Source organism: Ovis canadensis, chromosome 2, assembly GCF_042477335.2.
Source record: "Ovis canadensis isolate MfBH-ARS-UI-01 breed Bighorn chromosome 2, ARS-UI_OviCan_v2, whole genome shotgun sequence".
Classification (NCBI taxonomy): Eukaryota; Metazoa; Chordata; class Mammalia; order Artiodactyla; family Bovidae; genus Ovis; species Ovis canadensis.
Window position 1 is genome coordinate 238049447 of NC_091246.1, and position 26569 is coordinate 238076015.

Sequence of the window (26569 nt, forward strand, 5' to 3'; positions counted from 1 at the left end):
AAGTGACTTAGCAGCAGCAGCAGCAGCCATGAAATTAAGAATACTCACCAGAGTTTCCTGAGAAGGCAATGGAATCAGTGATGCCATTCAACCATCTCATCCTCTGAATTCATCTGTGTCTCAGCTAAAACTCTAGAAATCCTGAACCATCCCACTAGTATGGTCTCATAGTTGTCTAAATAAGGCCATCGGAAGACTGTACCCCAAAATGTCTAGCCCAGTCCTTTTCTACAGGTCTCTAAGACAGCCCTTCTTTGTCAAAGACAAGCGCTGTTGTCTGTAGCTGATTGCAAGTTCTTTCAGGGGAAGCATAAGAGAAATCCCAAAACTATCTTTAGATGACAAAACAAGATGGCTGTGGTTAACCCATTACTGCCACACTTCAAAAGTGAAAGATCTGCTGGAAGTTCCTAATAGGAATAGTACAGCTGACAAGGAAATTTAGTGATTTCTACGGCATACAAACCAAAACGACAAAGTCAACCCAGAAAACACTGTAGACAAAATATCTGTTAATGTTATGAACAACTCTATTTTCAAAGAAGAGTGAATATCATATCTAACTTATAAAAATGGAGTAACATAATCTTTAAAGGAAAAGATCTTCAGATATAACATATAGTAATCCTCATGTAACAATATTCTGTGAATTTACTGAACACATAGCTATAGTACACTAGGAATATATAAAGACTATCAAATAGACTCGGTAAATCTGGAATTGGTCCTAAACATCTGCATATTAATATAACTCCATAGTTAAGTGATAGGAGTTTCCAGCTGAAAACTACTAGTCAAGTAGATGCTAGATTCAAATGAAAGCCATGACCAAGTTGCCATTTTAAGAAATAGCTGGAATTATGACTGACAGCACCTACTTGGGCGTCAACAGTCTGCGCTGTGTCCATGGACTCTACATCTGTGGATTCCAACAACTGAAAATAGAAAATATTCTGGAAAGAAAATTCCAGAAAGTTCCATAAAGCAGAACTTGAACCCACAGCTCATTAGCAACTGTTCAACTAGCATTTACTTTGTGTTTGCATAACATTTACAATGTATTAGACAAAGTAATCTAAGGAATACAGTAGGAGACACACAGTTTATATGCAAATACGTTGCCATTTTCTGTGAAAGACTTGCGCATCCACAGATGTGTTATCTGTAAGAGATCCTAAAACCAAGTCCCTGTGAATACAGTCTTCCCTGGGATGACTGCTACAGCACCAAGAAGCAACAGGGCCAGTGAGAGCGTTAACAGTGCTCTAGGAATTTCCCTAGAGCATACAGTTCCTGAAATCCAAATTTAATTACATTCTACCATATGATTTACCCAGGGACATGCTAAGGAGCATCTCTCCTGATTTAACAACTCTTCCCCTGCAATTCATCAATATAAACTCATTATTTCTGCCATTTCTCTTTTTACAATGAAAGATCAAATCATTTGTGTTTTTTCCTTTGGGAAATGTTAAAGACAGTCTAAGATGCAAAAGGAATCATTTAGGGTCAATTTGGGGAAAGGCAAAATATCAAAAGTTGTCAGGAAATGTGAACTCCCAAATAAGGTAGGATCATGAGTTCCTGAGAAAGAATGCTTGGCTACTCACTTCAAGTGACAAGAAAGGATTTAAAAAATAAACATAGGCGGTAATGTGATTGTAAAGAATCTTAGCTCTTTCCAAAGTAAGAAAGCTTTGTTCTCTTAAATAACCAAGGACATAATAAAAGTCAGCGGAAGCCATAGAAGGTTATTCTGGCAAAACACAGAACCTGTTACCTTGGCAAATACACAGAAGGTAAAGAATAACCTTTTATAACCTCATATTCATGTCCGATAACTGCTGTAACAAATTTAGGAGCTTGAAACAACATAGATATATTATCTTATAGTTCTAGAGATCGGAAGTCCAAAACCCAGTCTCACCGGGTTGAAGTTAAGGTGTCAGCCAAAGCTGCTTCCTTCTGGAGGCACTGGGAGAGCATCCATTTCCTTTTCCAAAAGCTACAGTCTCTTTTCATTCCTGACTCAGGGCCCCTTCCTCCATCGTCAAAGCCAGCAGTGAACTAGCTTTCTATCTCTTTCAGCTTCTGTTGTCGTTTCACCTTTTTCTTATTCTGACCTCCTTCCTCCCTCCTATAAGGACACTTCTGATTACATTGAGCCCATAATCCATATTCTGGATTACGTCCAGAATAATCTCTCCATCACAAGTCCTGAACTCAGATATTCACAGGTTCCAGAGATTGGGCCATAGCCACGTTTAAGGTGTCATTAGTCAGTTTGCCAAGCCTCTCACTAAGGGAGAAAACCAAATTTTAATTTTATGTCAGTGTATCTGATACTAAAACTTTTTTTTGAAAATTTTATAAGTAAATCCGTCAAACCTCTTGGCAAGCTTGGACAAGTAAAATTTCATTTTCTAGAACCTTCTATTACTTTCTATATTCATCAGGTTGTGACCTACTCTTTCCTCTTTCTCATTCTGGAACAACCAGTCCTTTTACTTTAGGACAAAATGATTCTTTTTTTTTTTTTTTTCTTAACAAAAGACATCCTGCATATCTCAGCTCCTGGAAACATTCTCCTGATTTCACAGAGCCAGGATCTTTGTGGATCTCCATCCTCTTCTTTCTTTGCTCTTACAAAGAGGGAAACTTCTTCTTTCTCTACTGCTCCCATGAAGCTTCCTCCATCCTTAGGGACCGCCAGACATCTGTGATGCCCTTCTCTTCCTTTTCAACTTGTTTACCATTTCTTCCCACAAGCATTTAAACACATCCAAGTCTCTGCTGTCTTCCAGAGCTCATCTTGACCAGGCCTTCCTCTCCAATTCCCTGTCTTGAAAGTACAAACTCTGCTTATATTTTCCCTTTCCAGAGCTGCCATTCACAACTTCAACACACTGCCATGCTAGCACCTCCTCACCCATTACTTCACTGGTATGGCTCTCTCCAAGGTCACCCAAATCCTCCTGTTGCCCCAGCCAACCACAACTTCCAATCTTATATCCCTTGGTCCGACTATAGCTCTAGACTGTTGATTATTCTTTTGTGGCAGTCCCAGAGCCGGTTGGAAAAGAATTTCCAGAGACAGAGTATTTCAGAAAGGAGTGAGTTTATTAAGAACAAACAGCAGAGATGCCGTGGGAGCAATGGGCACAGTGGGCTCATCTCCTGAAGCTGTTAGGACAGTGGGCCAGCTCAAGGGAGAGCTCACACTTTAGGAGCCGATTTTTATAGCCTCGAGATAAAGAAAATTCCTGCAGGAAGCACAGCATAAGGTGATTGGTTAGCATGCTATGGGGTAGGTATTCGGGTGGGCGTTTTTGCTTAATTTGGAGTCAGGAAGCTCACCAGTAAGGATCAGGAAGACTTTTGGCAATGGTCAGCTCTGGAGGTGACCTTGGTTCTGGGTTCCACATCTGTGGCCTTAGTACAAAGCCTTGCAACTGTGACCTTGGTATGAAACTCCACATACTCTTTCTCTGGAAGTATGTCTGTGGGATATATGGTTTCCTGTCATGTGATGGTTCCCAGATGGTGTCTGTCTAACTAGATAGCTCTATTATCCAACCAGTTGCCTGCTTTTCATCCTGTATTCTTGAGTCTCTCCTACCATCTATATTCTTCAGATCACCAATTACTGCCTCTTGAGAAACCTATATGCAGGTCAGGAAGCAACAGTTAGAACTGGACATGGAACAACTGACTGGTTCCAAATAGGAAAAGGAGTACGTCAAGGCTATATATTGCCACCCTGTTTATTTAACTTAAATGCAGAGTACATCATGAGAAACACTGGGCTAGAAGAAGCACAAGCTGGAATCAAGATTGCCAGGAGAAATATCAGTAACCTCAGATACGCAGATGACACCACCCTTACGGCAGAAAGTGAAGAAGAACTAAAAAGCCTCTTGATGAAAGTGAAAGAAAAGAGTGAAAAAGCTGGCTTAAAGCTCAACATTCAGAAAACTAAGATCATGGCATCTGGTCCCATCATTTCATGGGAAATAGATGGGGAAAGAGTGGAAACAGGAGAAGGCAATGGCAACCCACTCCAGTACTCTTGCCTGGAAAATCCCATGGACGGAGAAACCTGGTGGGCTGCAGTCCATGGGGTGGCTAAGAGTCAGACACGACTGAGCGATTTCACTTTCACTTCTCACTTGCATGCATTGGAGAAGGCAATGGCAACCCACTCCAGTGTTCTTGCCTGGAGAATCTCAGGGATGGGGGAGCCTGGTGGGCTACTGTCTATGGGGTCGCACAGAGTCAGACACGACTGAAGCAACTTAGCAGTAGCAGCAGTGGAAACAGTGTCAGACTATTTTTCTGGGCTCCAAAATCACTGCAGATGGTGACTGCAGCCATGAAATTAAAAGCCACTTACTCCTTGGAAGGAAAGTTATGACCAACCTAGACAGCATATTGAAAAGCAGAGATATTACTTTGCCAACAAAGTCCGTCTAGTCAAGGCTATGGTTTTTCCAGTGGTCATGTATGGATGTGAGAGTTGGACTGTGAAGAAAGCTGAGCACCGAAGAATTGATGCTTTTGAACTGTGGTGTTGGAGAAGACTCTTGAGAGTCCCTTGGACTGCAAGAGATCAAACCAGTCCATCCTAAAGGAGATCAGTCCTGGGTGTTCTTTGGAAGGACTGATGTTGAAGCTGAAACTCTAGTACTTTGGCCACCTCATGTGAAGAGCTGACTGGAAAAGACCCTCATGCTGGGAGGGATTGAGTGCAGGAGGAGAAGGGGACGACAGAGGATGAGATGGCTGGATGGCATCACTGACTCGATGGATGTGAGTTTGAGTGAACTCTGGGAGTTGGTGATGGACAGGGAGGCCTGGCGTGCTGTGATTCATGGGGTCACAAAGAGTCAGACACAACTGAGCTGCTGAACTGAACTGAGATACTTTTTGTTCTGATTCACTTTTCTCCATGCCACCTAGATCAGGCCCCATTATCTCTTGCCAGAATGAGAATGACCTCCTACTAGTCTCACTGCCTCTAATCTGGCCTTTTCCCCACCCACAGTACCAGTAGGCTCAGAGTGATGTCTGAAACCTAAAGAATGATGTGAATTGGTCACTCCACAGCTTAAAGTTTCAATACTCCCTCTACCCAACCTACCCCCTTTGCCTTCAGGTTGAAACCCCATCTCCTTAACATGGATGATGTGGGTCTTCATTACTGGGACTTCGCTTATCCTCCAACGTTATCTGGTGCCAATTTCCCTCCACAAGTCCTGGACAACATGAGGGACCTCGAGGATATTCAGGTATTCTACTAAGTGAAATAAGTCAGACAGAGAAAGACAAATGCTGTATGTTCTCATTTATATACACAGAATCTAGAAAAGATGAACTCACAGAAATAGATAGCAGAACGATGGCTGCTAGGGGCTGCAGCTGGGGAAAACGAAGAGATGTCCATACTATGTCTAATGTAAATGTAATACATATAATGTGCATACACTATCACATGTCACATGTATAATGCACACAGGGATGTACATATCTAATGTACAGCATGTTGACTTTAACTAGCAGTACTCTATTTTAATGGAAGTTATTAGGAGAGTAGATCTTAAATGTTATCACTGCACAGTTCAGTTCAGTCGCCAAGTCCTGTCCAAGTCTTTGCAACCTCACAGGCTGCAGCATGCCAGGCTTCCCTGTCCATCACCAACTCCCGGAGTTTGCTCAAACTCATGTCCATCAAGTTGGTGGTGCCATCCAACCATCTCATCCTTTGTCATCCCCTTCTCCTCCTGCCTTCAATCTTTCCCAGCATCAGGGTCTTTGCCGATGAATCCACACAAAATTACGTGAGGATTATGTGAGGGGATGAAGATTTGAACTAAACTTATTGTCGTGATCCTTCTGTAATGCATACATGGGCCGAACCATCATACTGCACACCTAAAACTTACATACGTTGCAAGTCAATAATATTTCAATAAAGCTTGGGGAAAAAGAAATAACAAATTAAAAAAAATAAAAGTCCCCTCCCCAAGCACTAAGCTCTATATAGTGAACTACTGGTATGCACTTCCCCAAACTCATTGTTCTTTCCTGTGTTGGGCGCTATTCACAAGATCTTCCTTGAGCATTTACCACCATTTTCAGCTGGCTAAATCTTATTCACGTGTCTTGTCTCACTCTCTGTAATTGCTGTTTTTTTGTGTGCCTTTCCTGGACTGCAGGCTGGCTGAAAGCAGGGACCATGCCTTGGCCCAGTGTCTCCTTCCCACTGTTTGCGCCCAGTAATTATGTGTTCTCAGTATGTATTTGTTGAATAAACAAAGTTTCAATGAGATTCAGAGCAGGTTTGGTGGGTATGAGGGTGTGGGAAGGGTGGATGGGTGGGAGGAGCAGTTCAACAGGAGAGTTACAGAGTTCAAGCTTCAAAGGTAGAAGCTTGGTAACTGCAGAGACCAGGGTGGGGCTAACCAAGTGGTTGCTGAGTGGGGTGGAAGTGAAGGTCACTGGGGCAGAGAACACGAGGGAATCATGACCTAATAGGTCGGATGAGTGGCACTTACGTTGCCCTGGAGAAGTCAGGCACAGGGTGGGGCGGGCAGGGAAGCTGTGAGTCAGGCTTCAAAGTCCTTCACGGATAAAGGAGGTGCCTTTATCCGATGGCCTGGCTTCAGCAGAGGAGAGGAAGGGAAATGAAAACGATGGAGGAATTACACAGGACCAACACAGACTCCAGCAGAATGTGACCTTGCCGCATGACCCTGAGGACTGTGGACATGGTCTGAGAGAGTGAGGGGCCTCTGTTGAGATGGGCTCGACATGAAGAGGTCGAGGAATTTCCCAGAAAGAGATCGTGCTTCATATAGTATAAATTATAGAATATATCATAAAATGCATATGTAATATACTAAAAGAAAGGGCTTGGAGTCTGGTAGAAAGATTGAGAAGGAATCTCCCCAAGTGCAAATTTAAGGGGTCAGATGGTCAACTGGTCAGATGCTACTGCTCCTTCCACTTTGGCTTCAGAATTTGTTACAAACCCCTTCTCCAGAAATTTCTGCCATCTTGCTGCTACAATTCTTAGCTGTAGTGGACTTATCCCACTTTGAGAGATTAATCTGGAATCCTGCTCTGACCCTTAAATCAAAGGAATCAAAACCTTGCATGTGGGATTATCCGCCCCCATGCATTCTTTTATTCTGTGGGAAATTGGGTCCCAATTTGTTTTTGTGGTATGTCAGCACAATAAAGGCCACCCTTTGGGGGACTACAGTTAAAAAGAATTCTCTTCTTTAAAAAAAAAAAAGAGTTGTAGGGGTAAAAACCTCATTGAACCAAGTTTTTAAGTTAGATAAAACTTGCATTCTGCTCACTGCATAGGGCCAGGTGCCTCCCATCCATGGCAACCGGAGAGAAGCAGAGACAGCTCCGGGCCTCTGCTTGCTCAGGGCTTTTAATCAGCTGATTTCTCCCTGAGCCTAGACAGCTATAGTTTTTCTAATAGTTTCTGATATGTTTGAGATCAATCGCCCTTGGTTGGAATAACTTTACTTTTAGTGTTCTATTATTGTACTTGTATTCCATACTTTTTATTTAGGTTTTTCCATATATACGTGGGTGCATGCTAAATCACTTCAGTTGTGTCTGACTCTCTGCAACTCTCTGGACTGTGTAGCCCGCCAGGCTCCCCTGTCCATGGGACTCTCCAGGCAGGAATATTGAAGTGGGTTGCCATTTCCTCCTCCAGGGAATCTTCCCAACCCGGGAATCAAACCCTAGTCTCTAATGCTTCCTGCATTGGCAGGCAGGTTCTTTACGACTAGCACCATCTGAGAAGCCACATATGTATATACACACATTAGCAAGATTAGTCTGGTTTTCTCTGTGTGTGTGTTGCGTTTACCAAGGTTTGGGTAGCAAGACCATAACCAGAACAAGAAGAATCCTCCCCCACTCCAGGCACAATTGTTAGAAATGCAGAATCCCAGGCCCCACTCTAGACCAATGGAATCAATATCTGCATTTCAACAAGACCCTCTGGTAACATATGTGGACATGAGTGTGAGAAGCTGCCCCAGGCCTTGTCATTTACCAGAAACTGCTTTTTCCATGGGAACTTCCCAGGTGGCAAAGTGGTCAGGAATCTGCCTGCCAATGCAAGAGACCCAAGAGACATGGGTTCGATCCCTGGGTCGGGAAGATCCCCTGCAGGAGGAAATGGCAACCCACTCTAGTAGTCTTGCCTGGAGAATCCCATAGACAGAGAAGCATGGCGGGCTACCGTCCAAAGGGTCGCAAAGAGTCGGACACGACTGAGCAACTGAGCACAGCACAGCTTCTTCTGTACACTCAGTGCAAGCAGCCTGGCTCTCCACTTTTCCAGCTCACCTGGCCTGCTGTGCTGACCACACCATCCTCTCGCTTAGCACTCCTTAGTTCCTGCCACCACCTTCGCAGGGTCTCTGTCCTCACATTGCTCCCACCTCCTCCCCCATTTCCTCCCTCCCTCCTATCCAGCTTGGAGGCAGCAGTTAGGCATTATTATTACTTCCTTGCATACACCGTTCCCTTTCTTGCCCCTTCTTCTCCTCATGGAGTCATGCAGCAAAAATTAAAAAAAAAACAAAAAACAAAAAAACAGAAAGTGAAAGTCAGTCAGTCGTGTCTGACTCTTTGTGTCCCCGTGGACAGTCCATGGAATTCTCCAGGCCAGAATACTGGAGTGGGTAGCCTTTCTCTTTTCCAGGTGACCTTTCCATCCTTCCCAGGGATCGAACCCAGGTCTTCTGCATTGCAGGGGGATTCTTTACCCGCTGAGCCACAAGGGAAGCCCAAAATAACCCTAGTTGAATTCAGGTCCCCACCATCCTGTACTTGCACCTTTCTAGGAGATTGTGGCCCCTGAGAGACAGAATGACCTACTGACTGGCCCTTCTGTATACAGTCCCTTCTCTCCTCAAATGTCCAACTCCTCCTCCCCCTGCACGCTCTGAGCCGATGACCTTGCTTCCTATTGCCCTGAGAAAACAGAAACCCTCAAGGGAATGTCCATGCATTCTGGCTCCTCTTCTCCCAGGCTGCCTTGCCCTCTGTTACTGTGAGTGAACTGCCGTGCTGGTCTCCAAGGTCCGCCCGCTCCCCACAGCCCAAACTGTATGCTGTAACCTTCTCTTCTTGCTCACTCCAGGACAACTCTCCAGGAAATGCCACCCCACCCCAGTCATCATCAAATTTTCCCTTGTTACTGAATCATTCCTATCAGCACATACGCTGTCTCTAACAGTTCCTATCCTCAAAACAAAACAAAACGAAATAAAATGAACGAACAAAAAAGTCTGTCTCGACTGCACATTCCCTTCTGGTTACCCCCTCATTTTTCTCCCCTCCTTTAGAGCAAAGCTTCTGGAAAAAATTGTCTGCACCCATGGGCTCCTGTCCTAGAGCCCAATTCTTTCTAGAGATCTTTCTAGGTCTCATCCTTTCTAGAGGATGAGGCTTTCCCACCAACCTCTGCTGAAGCAGCTCTTCCCAAGGCCAGTAGTTGCCCTTATGGCACCGACACCAATGGCCAATCAGCAGGACTAACTGTACTTGAACGGCTAGCTACATTTGGAGGCATTCCTCCTCTATCCCAGCATGCAACGCTCTCCTGGGCCTTCTCCTCCTGCCATGCTGGCTCCTCTCAGCATCCTTTGCTGGTTCTTGACCTCCCAGTGTCGGGGCCTCGGCTCACCCTTGGCCAAGTCTTTTATTAACACTCGCTGCTTAAATGATCTCATTGAATGTTGAGATTTTACTTACTCTGTCAGTCACTCAGTCGTGTCCGACTCTTTGTGACCCCATGGACTGTAGCCCACCAGGCTCCTCTCTCCATGGACTTCTCCAGGCAAGAATAGTGGGTTGCCATTTCCTTCTCCATACTTACTCTGAGGACTCCCCAAATTCTATATCCAGTCCAGACCTCTCCCCCAAACCCCAGACTGCTACATCGAGCTTCCTACTTGGGTATCTAATTGACAGCTCAAACTTAATATGTTGTTGTTCAGTTGCTCAGTCGTGTCCGACTTTTTGCAACCCCATGGACTGCAGCACACCAGGCTCCCCTGCCCTTCACTATCTCCCAGAGTTTGCTCAAACTCATGTCCACTGAGTCAATGATGTCATCCAACCATCTCACCGTCAGTCGTCCCTTTCTCCTCCTGCCCTCAGTCTTTCCCAGCATCAGGGTCTTTCCCAATGAGTTGGCTCTTTGCATCAGGTGGCCAAAGTATTGGAGCTTCAGCATCAGTCTTTCCAACGAATATTCAGGGTTGATTACCTTTAGGATTGACTGGTTTGATCTCCTTGCTGACCAAGGGACTCTCAATACACTTCTTCAGCACACAGTTCAAAAGCATCCATTTTCGGCACTTAGCCTTCTTTATGGTCTAAATGTATTTCTAAGTTACCTTCACATCTGTTTCAGTTAAAGTCTTGCCCATTTCACCAAATTGTATCTTCCAGTTGCTTGAGAAAGCAAAAAACAAACAAAACTTAGAAATCAGCAAAATCACATCAGCTCCACCTCTTAAATGTGTCTAGACGGTCACTTCATTCATCTTCCACCGGGCTGAGTCTGTCTTCTTGTCACTTGATTGATTGCAAAAGCCTTCCAACTGGTCTCTTGGGTGAAACTCTCAGTCCCTTCAAGCTAGTCTTCACACCACAACCAGAGTAATTCTTTTGAAATGTCAGATCACGTCCTCTCTCTGCTCAAAACACTCCAAATAGGTCCCGCTCTCATTCAGTATAAATACCAAAGCTCTCACTTTGGCCTGTATGGCTTCTTCTCTTCTCAACGCTCCCCTCTAAGCTCAGGGCTCTTGCTTCGGTGGCTCCAGGGCATCTCCCTCTCAGGGCGTTGGTTTTTGCTGTTCCTTCTGCCATTCCATACACATAGCTCATAGCAGGCTCTTTCTTCAAATAGCTACCCTGGGCTTTCCAGGGGGCATCATGGTAAAGACTCTGCCTGCCAATGCAGGAGATGCAAGAGACCTGGGTTCTGATCCCTCGGTTGGGAAGAGCCCTTGGAGTAGGAAATGGCAACCCACTTAAGTATTCTTGCCTGGAAAATTCCATGCACAGATGAAATTTCACGGGCTACAGTCCATGGGGGTTGCAAGGAGTCAGACACGACTGAGCAGGCACACATGCACCCTTCGTGGGAGCACTGTAAATAACAATAACCTGGCTCTCTCCCCTCCTTAGCCTGTGAGGTTTTTCTCCACAGCACTGAAAGCCATCTGAAGTAATATATTCAGTAAATCAATCAATCACACGCAAACTTTACAGGACGCCCTGTATTCTCTATGGGTGGTGGGTGGTTTAGTCACTAAGTCCTGTCAGACTCTTTGCCACCCCATGGACTATAGCCGGCCAGCCTCCTCTGTCCATGGGATTTTCCAGGCAAGAATACTGGAGTGGGTTGCCATTTCCTTCTCCAGGGGAGCTTCCTGACCCAGGGATCCAACCCGGGTCTCCCGCACTGCAGGCAGATTCTTTACGGATTGAGCTACCAGGGAGATCCAAAGTCATATACACGTTGGTTTATTTATTGTCTTCAGTTCAGTCGCTCACTCGCATCCGACTCTTTTCGACCCCCATGGACTGCAGCATGCCAGGCTTCCCTGTCCATCACCAACTCCCGTTTACTCAAACTCATGCCCACTGAGTCAGTGATGCTATCCAACCATCTCATCCTGTCGTCCCCTTCTCCTCCTGCCTTCAATCTTTCGAAGCAGGGAATGTTCTGTTCAGTGCCCCACCACCTAGAATAGTGCCTGCCACACAGTACAAGTCCCCAAATACCTGCTCGATTACAAATTAAAGCAAAGCAATTGAAAGAAATGAAGATACACATGTATGGTAACAGATACAGAGTCTGTTGTCAGAGATTGCAATGCATTATTTCGTTTATCCTCATTAGCCTATTATATATTATACTTTTGTGTGACTATGTGTGAAGGAACGTAGGAATAGGGACAGGAAATAGTCCATAAGGACTAAACGGTGAAGTGGAGACTGAAATCCAGGCTGTTTCTATGCGCTTTCTCAGAGGATGCTAAAAATGAGGGTTCTCTCTCCCTCGGAAGTATAAAGGAGTCTACACAAGTCGGCGCCAGATCTTTTAGCAGAAATAAAGCTCTGTTAAGAGTTCGGGAAGTGGTCGGAGAAAGTGGACGTAGAATTCCTGCAGGAAGAAGTGGTTGCACAGAAGAGATGGGGCTGAGCGCCAACGTTTAAGTGGCAGGTGAAAGGGGAGGAACCCTGGTCCTCGGCTTCCGCTTTTGTCTGCGCCCCTTCCCGCTTCGGCTCTGCGAGGATTCCTACCCGCCCCCGCCCTGAGTCCGCCCGTCCGCCTGGGGGCGCCCGAGGCCAAAGGCGTGGGGCGTGGGGCGGGGTGTTGCGGCGCCGCCCGACGTCGTGCCCTCCGCGGCTGCGCAGTTCGCACGTCAAAGCCGGGCTCGGGCCGGGAACGGGGGTTTCGGGGAGCGGCGCGGCCTGGGGACCGTCTGAAGCTCCGGGAGCCGGGAGAACGCGAAGGCAGCAGCCGGCCCCGCCGCAAAGCCGCAGCCCGAACGAGTGAGCGAGAGCAGCAGCAGTGCGGCGGCCGCCGCGGGAGCCTCTGGGCCACCGTCCTCCCGCGCAGCCGCCGCCGCCGCCGCAGGATCCTGTCGCCGGGAGCAGGAGCGGGCGGAAGACAACGGAGGGGCCGAGCGCCCAAGCCGCGCCGCGGGGACCGAGCGAGCAGCCCGAGGCGGCGGCGGCCGCCGAAGACGGGGACGGCGACGACGCAGAGGCGGAGAGGGAGCCGCCCGGCCCAGCCCCGTGAGTGCCCCGCCGGCCCGACCCCGCTCGCGACGCGGACGCCAAGCCTGGCTTCCGCCTCCCTGCGGCCCCGGCCCGGCCCCGACCCCGAGGCTGCCTCCATTTTCTCCGGTTGGCGGTGGCGGTTTCCACACCCCCACCCAGGCCCAGGAGTCGGCGGGAGCGGCCCCTCCTGCCCGCTCTCCGCCCGGCCCGGGCCCCTCGCGGGAGCCTTCCCCGTCCCCCGTCCCTCCCGCAACCTCGTTCTAGCCGGCGCGGCGCCCACGGGCCTGAGGCCCGGGGCTCCGGGGACCTCATGCGCCCCTGCCCGCCCTTCGCGGTTCTCTGGCGGGGCTGTCGGCGCCCGGGTTTGTGGGGGGAGGGCGTCCGGGGCCCGGCCGAGCCAACTGTCACTCCCACCGCACCAGGGCTCTGGGCCGCCGCGCTCCTCGCCCCCTAGTAAACTTCCCTGTGACCCGGAGGCGGGCGAGCATCTCTGCGATCTTCCTCTCGGGAACACCGCCTAACCGATTTATGGTTAGGGAATGGTGCGGCCGGAGCGTTCCCCCGGGTTCGGTTGGACCAACCTGCGCGCTGACCCTGCTTGCAGGCGCCACCCCCGCCCTCCGGTCGGTCGGCGCCGGAGGGATTCAAAAGGTGAGGCCGGGCCCCGGGGGCCCCCGTCCCACCCTCCCCCCAACCCCGGGGGGTACATTAGACGCTCTCGGTGCGGGAGATAAGGCACGATACCGGGCCTGTGAAAGACCTACAAAATGCTAAGAAAGGTACCCGGGAGAAACCGGGACCGATCGATCACACCCTTCGGCCTAGTAGAAATCTGGAAGACTTCCTGGGCGAGGCGGTACACAGCCGATCTTGAAGTCCCTTGTGGGGATTTGGGAGAGAGGAAGGTTTGCAGAAGAGAACAGTGTGTGGAGGGGCAGCAAATCCGGAGAAGGACAAAGGTAAAAAGGTACAGTCTAGGAATAGTAGGTAATGCAGTTGGTTGCGTAAGGCCACGGTGAGGAGTGGCGTGGGGACGGGGGGCGGTCGCCACAGTCGTTTGGGGTCCACATCCTGGAATACTGTAGAGGAGCTGTTTGAGTGGCATTCTAAGGAGAACTTAGAGCTCATTTCTCAGTGACTCATGGGCCTAGAAATGGAAGCTGGGGAATATTAAAGGCGTTCCTGTGAAAGAAAGGAGAGAAGGAGGCCCAGTAGAGAGTTGACATTCTGTGCCTTGAATATAACGCACTTTGAGATAGGTTTTGACAGCTTTCTGGACGTTCAGATAAATCCATGTCCAGGCTAGGCCAAAGTACCTTTTGCAGAAAACTTCATTAGATTTCAGACTTTTAAGAAGTAATGGAAAGTTGTGTATAAAATGAGATGTTGGTGCGGTTCACTAAAATGCATCAGAACTTCTCACACTGTGTATTAGATGGCTACATTTTGGGACTGCTGAGCTGAACATAACTCAGTTCTTTGAGATGGTGTTTGTGTAAGGCAGTATAAATGGATGTTTTAAAAAATCAGATTGTTACTAATAAAAAGTTGGACATAGAAACTTTTTGTAGGAAGGTAAACATTTCTTTATTAGATTTTTAGTTATGGAAATGTAGAAGAACTAGAAGTGAAAGTCTTTGGCTTTATTTTGTTCCATTTTCCCAGATAACTAACTAATAAAGTCCCTGTATTTGAAGTCTTAAAAGTCTATGGAAGCAGCTTAGAACCAGTGTTGGTTTTGTGAGCACTTATTTGTTGTTTGCTTATATGACAAGTGAATGTCAGTTTTTTTCAGTTAAAAAGACAGACTTGTAAAATGCAGGAAGTATTGTAAAATTTTTAACAATTATCTTCTGTAATCTTATCGCTTAGATTTTGTTCTTGTTAACATTTTTGCATGTTTCCTTTTTATTCTTTTTAATATTTTCTTTACATAATGAAATAAACTATATATACACATATATATGTATAGTTTTTATTAGGCTTTTCCTTTTTGTCATTGAATATCTTCATATAAAAATATTTTTACCCCGATGTAAGGGAAATCTTCTAAAGTATATTATTTTTTTCTGTCAGGATTGCATTATTTACCTCAGATAAAATGCAGTAGTCATGCTTAGTAATTATTGCTGAGACAGAACTTTTTGTTAAGCCTTCTTGTTTGAAGACTTTGTTAATTTTTCTGTAAGATTTGGATCCTATTGCTTATTGAATAAAGAAAGGCTTTATCATTTGGAATGTGTGCTGTCATCAGGTACAGAAGAGATCGCAGACTTCTGTTTTATGAGTGGATGTAGTTTTAAAAGCCGCTATAAAAAGAGTACTTTCATAACTGGTATAACATTTCCCATACACTGTGATGCACCTCCCCCACCCACCACAACCACCTCCCCCTCCCCTGAGAAAGTCTTTATGCTAAGGCCATCCATATATAGGTTAACTACCTTTTGATCATGACATCACAAAGATTTAGGCTAGACGTATTTCATCTTTCTGTTGGTATTTCTTTGTGAAATACAGAATTTGTTGTGAAACAATTTGCTGCTGTAACAAAAGGGACTTTTTAAAATTTCATGGCAGATCACCGTAGTTCATTAGCAGGTTCTTATTTAAACCCATTTTTCCCTTGTGCTTTACAATCTGTATTAGTGAGGTCTTCGTTTATGTTTCTCATGGTGTTTAAAGTGGGATACTGAGTTAGATTGTGTAAGTTTTCATAAGGTTAATATAAAAGAATAGCTGAGAAAGCCCAGTTTAATTATGGGGCTTGGTTTTATAATATGGTTTCACTTTTTTATGTATGTATTTATTTTTTGGCCACACTCTATGGCATGTGGGATCTTAGTTCCCAGGCCAGGGATTGAACCTGTGTCCCTGGCAGAGTCTTAATCGCTGGACCTCAGGGAAGTGTGAATGTGGTTTTATTTGAATCTTTATTTGTATGTTGTAAATGTATACCACACGGCATCCTTTACTACTTTTAAATATTTGTTAAAGTATTTTTCTTCGGATAAACTTCTTTAGGTTATGTGTGTGTGTGTGTGCTAGTCACTTAGTCGTCCCCGACTCTTTGTGACCCCATAGACTGCAGCCCACCAGGCTCCTCTGTCCATGGGATTCTCCCGGTAAGAATACTGGAATGGGTTGCCATTGCCTTCTGCATCTTTAGGTTATAGATTTCCACAGTAACTGCCATACTATACCAGAAGCCTTTTTTCCAGGAGAAGTTGATTATTCACAGTTGTACCATCTGCCATAAAAATACAGACACAAACCCAAATCCCCCCACTTTGGCAAGGAAAATTAAAATCTGGTTACCTTTCCAGTGGTATCTCTTTTAAAAATCAGTTTCCCTCCTTTCCATGGCTCCTTTCACTTAGAAATTTGATTATATGGATATTGTCTGGTGTTAGCAGAAATAGGAATCTTATAGGTGGATTAGTACAGATAATGGCAAAATGTTGGTAAAACTTTATGTGATGAAATTGTGGGAAAGATGATCAAATCTTTGAACCCCTGGATTAGATTGCTTGTGATTTCTTTTGTTATTATTGAGGTTATAAAGATCTTGTATTTGTATGAATGCATATCAAACCAAGTAGCCTAAATATTACATAACAATTTAATCATCAGTCTATATTTTTTATTGAAAAGAAGTTTTGGAGCCATCCTTAATTTAAAAAGGAATTGAGCTGTGTGAGTTCTTATTTTGTGTGTCTTACCACTCAAGTGACTATCCGACTGGACCCTAATGACTACCTTTATCAGTCCATAGTATGAGGGCAGAACAAAGTGAGGCAAACGTTTCTACCACCAGTATTTATAGAGTAGATCCGTCTGGAAGTAAACGCTGAATGTTCTGTTTCTCAGGCCTTCCAGAGATTCTGAAAAGTTATTGTAAGACTGGGCAGCAGATGATAGATTGTGGTGATGAAAACGGCTTGTTGCGGCCAACACTTCTGGGAGGAGGGCTGTGTGCGTGCATGCGTGTGTGTTCTTTGATGTGCCGTTTCTACTCTTGAGCTTCTTGGCCCTACTGTGCTTTTAACTTTTCTCTTGAGATAGGGGTGAGGGGATGGCAGAATTGTGGTTTTTAGCAACTGTGATGTCAGGTTGGCAGAGGAAGGAAGAGTGGCATTCAGAGAATTGCAGGAAATCAGTCAGGTGTGAAGTAGCTGCAAAGGAGAGAGGTCAAGCCTGCCCTGGTCATTTATGTTGGGCAGTGGCCGGCACGTACCTGTTTTCATAACCCTTCCTACGTTGTGTCTAATTTGAGCTTTCGATGCTCTGAACACAGCGTTTAGGGTGTAGGTTTGTATGTGCTTCTTTATATGTGTATGTGCATTTTCCTGTGTGCAGTCACAAAGGCAGAAAAATCTGCTTAACCAGGATTCAGTGGCAGGCTGGTTTTATATGATAATTATTCCTTAGGAGCATTATCCAGCAGATAAATTTTTGATGACCAAGGAAGTATGATAATGTTAAAGCGGCATCTCAGCACTTTGATTATTTTGATAAAATGTTTGTCTGAGAAACAAAATACACATTTTGTAGCTTGATCTTAATTAAGCTGCTGCTTTATTACTTTGTTTAATGATCTGCAGCTTGTTCTTTTACAGGGTACTGTTAACACGTGAGTCACTGTTCTCTCCCTCGACAGTAGGTTATTTCTCAGCTGTTTGTAGGGACAAGGAAGAAATAGCATGAGCAGATGCCATTTACGTGTCTATAGTTTAAGACCCACTTTGGGATTTATAGGATTCTGAGAGCCAGTGTTGCTAGTAGTTAAAAGCAACGATGCAGCCAGACTCTTGCCTTGTTGAACCCTCGCCCCCTCCTATGGGCTCTGTAACTAGGTGAATTCCTTCACTTCTCTGTAGCTTCGAGTCCTTGGATAGGTATAGACCTGCGGTCCTCAACCTCCAGGTCATGGACCAGTACTTCCTGTCAGATCAGGAGCAGCATTAGATTAGAAATAAAGTACACAATAAATATAATGTGTTTGAGTCATGTCGAAACCAGCCCCCTGCTTCCCAGGCCCTGGAAAAATTGTCTTCGCCGAAACCGGTCCCTCGGCCCAAAAGGTTGAGACCGCTGCTATAGACCATCTGAGAAGACTGTAGGGGGTTAAATGAGTTACTGTGTCTAGAGTGCTTAGAATACGGCCTGGCACACACCAAGTTTTGAGCTAGTATTTGAACCCAGATCCACCTCACTTCAAAATGTGGGCACCCAGAAACAAGAGTATGACTCTCATATGAAATAGTTTTGTTTCCCTCCTTAGGGTCTTGCATTCTTGCTGACTGTTTTTGATTTAGTACTTTAGAATGAAGGTTTGTATGTGTACCCTACTGTGATGGTGCTGACGCTAGACTGTTTCTAGTAGAAGAAACTTGAGAGCTTTAGGAACCCTGTAGTCGGAATGGTACTTTCCACACCATGGCTAGAGCAGCAGGTGGCTGACTTTGAGCTGTAACTGGCAGAGCTTTCTCAAAGTAGAGTCACTTGCTCAGGGTTGTGTTGCTTATTAGTTGCAAGGCTGATGTAGAACCTGATTCTCTGCTCTTTATCCAGTTTGCTTGAAAGTTAGTTTTATACTTTATACATATAGTGTCTTCTTTGAACTTTTCCACCAACATCTGCAAAGATTGTATTCATATGTTAAATGCTTTATGGCACATAGTCCTTTTTTTAAAAGGTGTTTAATATACTAATGTTTATTATTGTGATGTAGCTAGCAAGTTTTTTTTTTTTTTGTTACAGGGAGCTAGTTGTAAGAATACAAAGTTGAAATAGAATCAAGTATTATTATATATTATCCCCAAGCTTCATTATAGAAGGAAGCCAAAGTGAGGGCATGTCCAAGGTCACGCAGACATTGCACAGTTGAGCTGGGATTTGAACCCAGATCTGCCTCACTTCGAAGTGTGTGCTCCCCTAAACACAGCATTTGTTGTTGTTGGGTCGCCAAGTCGTGTCTGACTCTTTTGCACCCCTGTTGTGGACTGTAGCCTGCCAGGCTGCTCTGTCCATGAGACTCACTATGACTCTCTCATATGAAATAGTTTCATTTCCCTCCATAGGGTCTTAGTTTCTTGCTGACTTTCTTGATTCAGTAACTTTAGAATGAAAGTTTGTAAATAAGACCCTTAATGGGGGCATTAATAGGCTTCTAGGCAGCAACCACATATTGTAACACAGAATGAGATGTTGTATTCTAAATGCTTTAGTTATATAGAGTCATAATTTGATGAGTGGTTTATAGGTTTATTTGGCTGGTAAGTAACATTTGTTTTCCATGTTAGTCTTGAGAGAGAAGATGGGAGATCTTGTGTTATAGTGGGCAGCAGAAACCTGGCCAATTGAAAGGTTTCTGGGCGGGTCCTGACTCGTTCACTGATCCTGTTGCTCTGGGTGAGTCTTTCCGCCTCTCTAGGCTCCAGTCATCCCATTACTATACTCAGGGGACCAGACTGCAAAGCCCTCTCAGTCTCCTGCTCTTATTTTCAGTGATCCTATGTGTGGGCTTTCTGTAGGCTTTTTTCCGCCTCTCCTGGGCACCTCTCCTTTTGCCTGTGGTCTTGAAGTCAGGTTTCTTTACATGAACTTTGAGGCCATGCTCTAACTTTTTTTTCTGCTGGTTGTGTTCTGATGCTTCGTATTATTTCACAATACAGTAGTTCTCTGCTTCAGGTAATAGTATATCAAAATCTATTTTTTTCCCCAAATTTTCTTTTTTTTGTACTTAGGAATAAATGGTTGGGAACTAATATTTGTTACTCAGCTTAGTAAGTTAATGATAAACAAATCTTCAAGCCTCATAACTGGTTTCATTTGTCAGCTTTTAAGCACTATATGTTGTAAAGTTCTGTGAGCTGTTGTTTTGGAGAAAGGGAAAATATTAACTGAAGGCAGTGTGAGTGGCAAGGAAAGGGCCAGTAATGTAGAAACCAACTGGAAGATGTGAAGAACATGTCTAAGATATTAATAGTGTTCTTTGGTTGTATTGGTACTAGTGCTCCACCTGTGAAAGGGTGGTAGGCTGCCTTAGATAGGATTGTCTCCAGCCCAGAGTTCTGCCACTGATAAGAGAGCAGTATTCACCACCCCTGAACATTGGTAGCTCCTCAGGCATCTGTGATGAATGCGCTTGTTCTGCAGGCAGTCTTTACCGCTCGTTATGCTGGTCCTGTTCTGTAGGCCAGTCTCAAGAGTTTCCAGGTAAATAGCTCTTCCCCTCTTGGATGGCATGTTAATAGCTAGTTTATGACTCTGGATTCTGCAACAGGGAGACAGAAACTCAGGTCACAGAAATGATCCTTGCAGATCGTTGTTTGTTCAACACAACTGATTGCCTCAGTTGTACTGAACTCTTTGCAACCCTATGGATCGTAGCCCACCAAGCTCCTTTGACCATGGGATTCTCCAGATAAGAATACTGGAGTGAGTTGCTGTGTCCTCCTCCAGAGGATCTTCCCAACCCAGGGAGCAAAACCTGTATCTCTTACATCCCCTGCACTGGCAGGCAGGTTCTTTACCACTAGTGCCACCTCGGAAGCCCATTCTTTGCAGTATGGTTTTATTCTCTATTCTGCCTGTGTGTGTGAGACAGACACATTTCTCCGGAGTATGTAGGTTTTTGTATCAGTAGATTTCCTATGATAAATTTTGTACAATAGATTGTAATATAGTTGAGTTGCTGGTTTTCTTTTAACCTTTTGCATAACCTCTTTTCCCCTCTTCCCCCATATCCTGTTTTCAGAGTATGATACATTGTTTCTGTAAGTATTAAATGATTGAGTTATGTAGTATTCTGATAAGCTACTCAGCAGAGATGAAATACTTAACCAAAGCACAGTTTTCTGTGTATTTTATTTCCCTCTGCCATCTTTATGCTTATTTGAATGAGGTTTCTTGCTGTAAAGCTGAAGCTTATTAGGATCTCTTTTGTCCTGATAAGTTCACATAAAGCAGTATTTCCTAAATTGTGTTTTGCAGAACACTAGTCTTTAGAAGCTGAGAAGGCAATGGCACCCCACTCCAATACTCTTGCCTGGAAAATCCCATGGACGGAGGAGCCTGGTGGGCTGCAGTCCATGGGGTCGCTAAGAGTGGGACACGACTGAGCGACTTCACTTTCACTTTTCATTTTCATGCGTTGGAGAAGGAAATGGCAACCCCCTCCAGTGTTCTTGCCTGGAGAATCCCAGGGACAGGGGAGCCTGGTAGGCTGCCGTCTATGGGGTCGCACAGTCGGACACAACTGAAGTGACTTAGCAGCAGCAGTCTTAAAAGAGATTAGTAGTTGGTGGGAGAGGTTCCAGAGAAATTTTAGGTTTAGGAAAGCACTGGATTAAAACAGTTAATCAGTTTTTATTTTTTGATGATGGTTGTGTTACTGTGTCTCTGCAGAGCTTTTCAGAGTTTTATAATGTGCATTGTGACTGTCCAGGAGGGGCTGCAGTGTGCAGCATTTCACCACTTGTCAAGTGCATTTGCTCACAGGAGCATCTGCTTTCCCCAGGAAATGACCACAGACACCTTGAAGGAGGGGTCTGTTAGAGCATGATTTGGAAAACTCTCTTATTTTCATACTTACTAGTATGGAATTCAAAGCATTTGTTTTTTAATTTGAATCATTACGTACAACAAGTTGGCATTTAACTAAGATTGGAATAATTTATTTTCAGTTTTGTTTGGAAGAATGAACACCTTAGATGAGTGACTTTTCAAGCTTTTTTTTTTTCTTTTTTTTTTTAACTTCAGCGCATAGTGAGAAATTACATTTTTGATCAATGCACATATATAAACACACTGTCAAGACCGAAAAAGAAGTTTCATGAAATAATACTTAGGCCTTCCTATGTACAGTGAGTGCGTTCTGATACTTTTTATTCTGTTCTGTTTTTAAATGTATGTTATTAGGTCCTAAAATAATTCGCTATTCAGTTTGAGAAACACTGTGAGATGACATGAATTTATAAACTCTTAAGATGTTAGGGTGAGAAGATACTGTCAAGATTGTTTTGTGAGTGGGAAAGCTAGAGCTTAGCCTGCAAGAGGAAGGGCTCTGGCCTTAGAATTCCTGGATTTAGATTCTGGTTGTTTTCTTGGGCAGAGTGTTCAGTGCCCATTCTGCCCCAGCTCTCTCATCAGTAAAATAGCAAGAGTAGAACCTATGCATTGGAGAAGGCGATGGCACCCCACTCCAGTACTCTTGCCTGGAAAATCCCATGGACGGAGGAGCCTGGTAGGCTGCAGTCCATGGGGTTGCTAGGAGTTGGACACGACTGAGCCACTTCCCTTTCACTTTTCACTTTCATGCATTGGAGAAGGAAATGGCAACCCACTCCAGTACTCTTGCCTGGAGAATCCCAGGGACGGGGGAGCCTGGTGGGCTGCCGTCTCTGGGGTCGCACAGAGTTGGACACGACTGAAGTGACTCAGCAGCAGCAGCAGCTAAGTTTGGAGAACCTATGCATGGAGTAGTCCTGAGGATTTGGTAAGAAATGCTTTGCATAATGTGTCTGATAGACTGTAAGTGCCCCAAACCTTGTAGCTTTTATGATAACTGAAGTTCTAAAACTCTTCCCACTGCACTGTATACACTTTTGAAAATACTTTAGGTCTTTGAAAGTGTTAAAGTGGCCTTCAAGTAAACCTGAACTCTTTTTTGATGTGTAGCTGGATATATCGTTTGTTCTGATGTTAGCCCTTTGGAATACTAAGCTTTAAAATAGCCATAAAGTGAAAGTTGCTTCGTTGTGCCTCAACTCTTGGCAGCCCCATGGACTGTAGCCCACCAGGCTCCTCTGTCCATGGGATTCTCCAGGCAATAATACTGGAGTGGGTAGCCATTCCCTTCTCTAGGGGTCTTCCTGACCCAAGGATTGAACCAGGATCTCCTGCATTGCAGGTGGATTCTTTACCATCTGAGCCACCAGGGAAGCTATTAGGACCCACTTAAAGTTGATTTGCCTCATAATTGCTTCATGCCATATTCTTGTATTTTTTAAGCTATTTGTAACAATATCTTAAGTTTAGAATAATCTTTCTTTATAGCATGTAATTAAATACAAATAAGTACATACCTATATCAGTGATTAATTTAGTATTCTTATAGTTGTAGTTCACTGAAAGAAGGACAAGGTAAAGTTTACTGTTTCCTGTTATATCTCTTTTTCTGCAGTTTTTAAAATCCCCCTCTCAATATTTTATAATGCTCTTAGGGGTTTAATTTTTGTGTCCTAACCTAAGAAAAGGAATATTTAGAGGATGTTAACAATGGCAGAGGCCAAATCAGTTTGTAGACTACTCTCCATCATCCTGAACTTAGCTGGCTACTGCAGACATTTTTGTCACTTACTGAGGCATTTTCATTGTCTGTCCCTGATTATATCTTCTCTTTTTGTTTCTTTAATTGTCCGTTTGTCCTCAGTTCGACCTGAAATTGCTGAAATGAGAGATTCTAATGAACATCATTGAGGCAGACCAATTCAGTATTAAGAGGCATTCTATGCTTACATAAGCAAAAGGAGTGAGGTAAAAAGAATAGATATACTAACATGGCTCATGTATGCTACCTGGTGGTATAAGGTTTAAGGCCTCTTTATATGTCTACCTCATTTAAACCTATAGTCTATTTCATTCCCTTGTTTTCACTTGAGAAAGAGAAGCTGAGTAATTGGCCTAAAGTCATACACCTAGAAAGGGGCCCTAGATGTGAAACCCTGGTCGCAGTGGGCACTCTCGTGTCCCACCGTACTCTGTTGTTTTCACCACAAGATGTTGAAGTGTCGACTCATCCCGGAACATAGGGAATTTCTGTTACAGAAACAAACAGCATCAAGGTTTTTCAGTCAGCACGTGTGATATCCTAGGATGCTGAGAGGACTTTCACATTGCCGAGTAGCTGTTGGTGGACTTTGAGGAGCTGTGAAGAGAGGGAGCTGTGTAGGAAGAGGAGGGAAGCTCACGTACTGTTCTTCCAAAAAAGGGAAAGGTGGAATCCACCACTCATAGGCACCAAACTTGGTGTTGATTGCTGGACAGACTCCAGAAAGAGGTGCAGTCTTAGCAAAGTGCTGATTTCCAGAGGGCACTGTCCATTTATTACCTCTTTCTTTTCCTCCTAGAGTTCTGTTACGTTCTTGGATAATAAGCAGGTAGCCAAAGTACGGATCTGCAATGCTTTACAGTTTAATTCATATTTGAGACTGACTGAAAAAATGTTAAATCATACGATTCAAGTTGAAATATCTTTTAGGACTTAGAAATCATGTTGATGTCTTTACAAGATCATTTTAACTCAGGTTCATCGTATTAGAATATAGCTTTATAATAATACGCTTTTCCTGAGCTGCATCTGGCAAGTCAGTCTCCGAAACAGTAGCCCTGTGCCTTGCCTTCTCAAGTAGGCGAGAAGGAACTAGAACTTGTCCCATCTTCCTGTATGTGCACACAGCAAAGTAAATATTGATACTTCCTAGTTTCATGTTGTTAAAATCATTCATCCCTGTTCCCTGAGATTGGTTGTAACCATTTGTTTACTCAAGAGTTAGTTGTCTTGCTTCTGAAGACGGTCTAGTGAGTGACTGGAAGTAGGTTGATGGGAAGAGGACTGGGCAATAGGAGAATGCACTTGACCCTCACGAGAGCTAAAAGCCTGCTGAGGAGGGGGTGAAGGTGACAAACGCTAGCTTTCTTCTCTTGTATCTTATGAAAGCTCCCACACTTCTGAAATGGAATACGGTGAGGAATGAGTGTCCATATCCTAGAACATCATAGGTGTTGGAAAGGGCACAGCTATCTTCTGCAGATGCTTCTTAAGAAGAGGAAGGAATAGGGAAGAGGAACGAGACATTGCAGTACATCCAGAAGGAAGTGACCAGAGAGAGAGTCAGTGGCTCTAAATTTGTATGTCATGTGCAACTTCGAAAGAGCTGATGATGAAAGCGGAACTGGTTGCTCTTGGGGATTGTTTTGAGCTGGAGCACTTGAATAGTGTGTTAGTTATGAAGTACAGTAAATGTATGTTAAAGGCCATGGCCTCCGAACCAAAAAAGGGAGGGGAGCTTCAGACCTCTACAATATGGAAATGATAAGTTCTTTTAAAAATCTTGAAATACTTATCAATAATCTATCTTGATTATTCTAGATCTAGAAAAATACCAGAAGATGTAAAATTCATTTTTAAAAGTCAGCATGAACTCTTAAAAACATATTAAAATAGAAGAATGACAACGTGCTAAGTCATCAAAAAGAAGAAAACTGTTTCAATTTCACTTATCAAAATAGCCATGAAAATTCTCAATAAAACAGCAGCAAATTTAATTAAGTAGGACATTCTCTTAATTAAAGAAGACAAAGGACATGTAATGCTTGGTGTTTACTGTATGCCTTTGTTCTAATATGTTATCTCAGTTCATAGTCCTCAAAACTACCAGTGGCATTTTTCACAAAACTAGAAAAAAATTTCACAATTCATATGGAAACACAAAAGACCTCGAATAGCCGAAGCAGCCTTGAGAAAGAAGAGTGGAGCTGGAGGAATCAACCTTCCTGACTTCAGATTATCCTACAAAGCTACAGTCATCAAGACGGTATGGTACTGGGACAAAAACAGAAATAAAACAAAAACAGACCAATGGAACAAGATAGAAAGCCAAGAAGTAAACCCATGCACCTATGGATACCTTATTTTTGACAAAGGAGGCAAGAATATACAATGGGGCAAAGACAGCCTCTTCAGTAAATGGTGCTGGGAAAACTGGACAGCTATAAGAAAGAGAATGAAGTTAGAACACTTCCTAGCACCATACACAATGATAAACTCAAAATGGATTAAAGACCTAAATGTAAGACCAGAAACTATAAAACTCTTAGAGGGAAACATAGACAGAACACTCAGTGGCAAATTATGTCGTCTGACATTCAGCACCTACAAAACTAGCTCTTCTTTGACCACTGCCATCCTGTTTTTGATGCTTAAGGAGCAAGGTTGTCTCTCGGCTCCCAAGGTGTCTCCTCCTAAAGTAGCTTGATTTTTAAGGCATTAATTGTGGAGTCATGGCAGCTGTCTGATCCTTCTTTGGAACTGAAAGGGTTTTCTGTACATTGGAACGAAAAGACTTTTTTGTCTGGGGACGGTGATGTTCTAACTCTAAAATGTTCTTCTTTTCCTTAGGTCAGACACTTGAAAGGAGAGGTTCTAAATGTAAACATCTTATTTTTGCCCACGTTCCCTCTTTCACTCCTTGTCCACTCACATATGCAGCTTCTCAGGAACTATTGGAGAAAGAAGTTGTGGTGTTCCAGTTTTTAAATGGTCGTTGTTTGATGCCATGCAACTCTGAAAGAGATTTTTTAAAAATTTGTTTTTGAGTTACAGTTGATTTACAGTGTTGTGTTAGTTTCTGATGTACAGTAAATGATTCCTTTTTCAGATTCTTTTCCCATATAGGTTATTACAGAATGTTGAGTAGAGTTTCTTGTGCTAAACAGTGGGTCTGTTCTGATTATTTATTTTATATATAGACGTATGTGTATATTAATCCCAAGCTCCTAACTTATCCCCCTCCAGCTTTCCTCTTTAGCACCCTTAAGTTTGTTTTCTATGTCTGTGAGTCTGTTTCTGTTTCGTAAATAAGTTCATTTGTGTCAAATTTTAGATTCCACGTGGAAGTGATGTCATGATATTTATCCTTCTCTTTCTGACTTTTCACTT

General features: G+C 44.0%; 1 protein-coding gene across 2 annotated transcripts in view; it reads left to right on the forward strand.

The window, feature by feature from the left end:
- The first annotated feature begins 12415 nt into the window (after positions 1–12415).
- The window catches only part of CAB39 (calcium binding protein 39), a 94846-nt gene continuing 80692 nt past the window's right edge, over positions 12416–26569 (forward strand). The window contains exon 1 of one of the 2 annotated variants that reach the window (XM_069578612.1): positions 12416–12858. Coding sequence is in view for 1 of the 2 variants with exons in the window: in XM_069578611.1 (XP_069434712.1) it covers positions 13372–13494 (123 nt within the window). In the remaining variant the exon portion in view is untranslated. Of the gene's footprint in view, positions 13495–26569 lie in introns of both variants that reach the window. The other variant, XM_069578611.1, reaches the window with a different exon arrangement.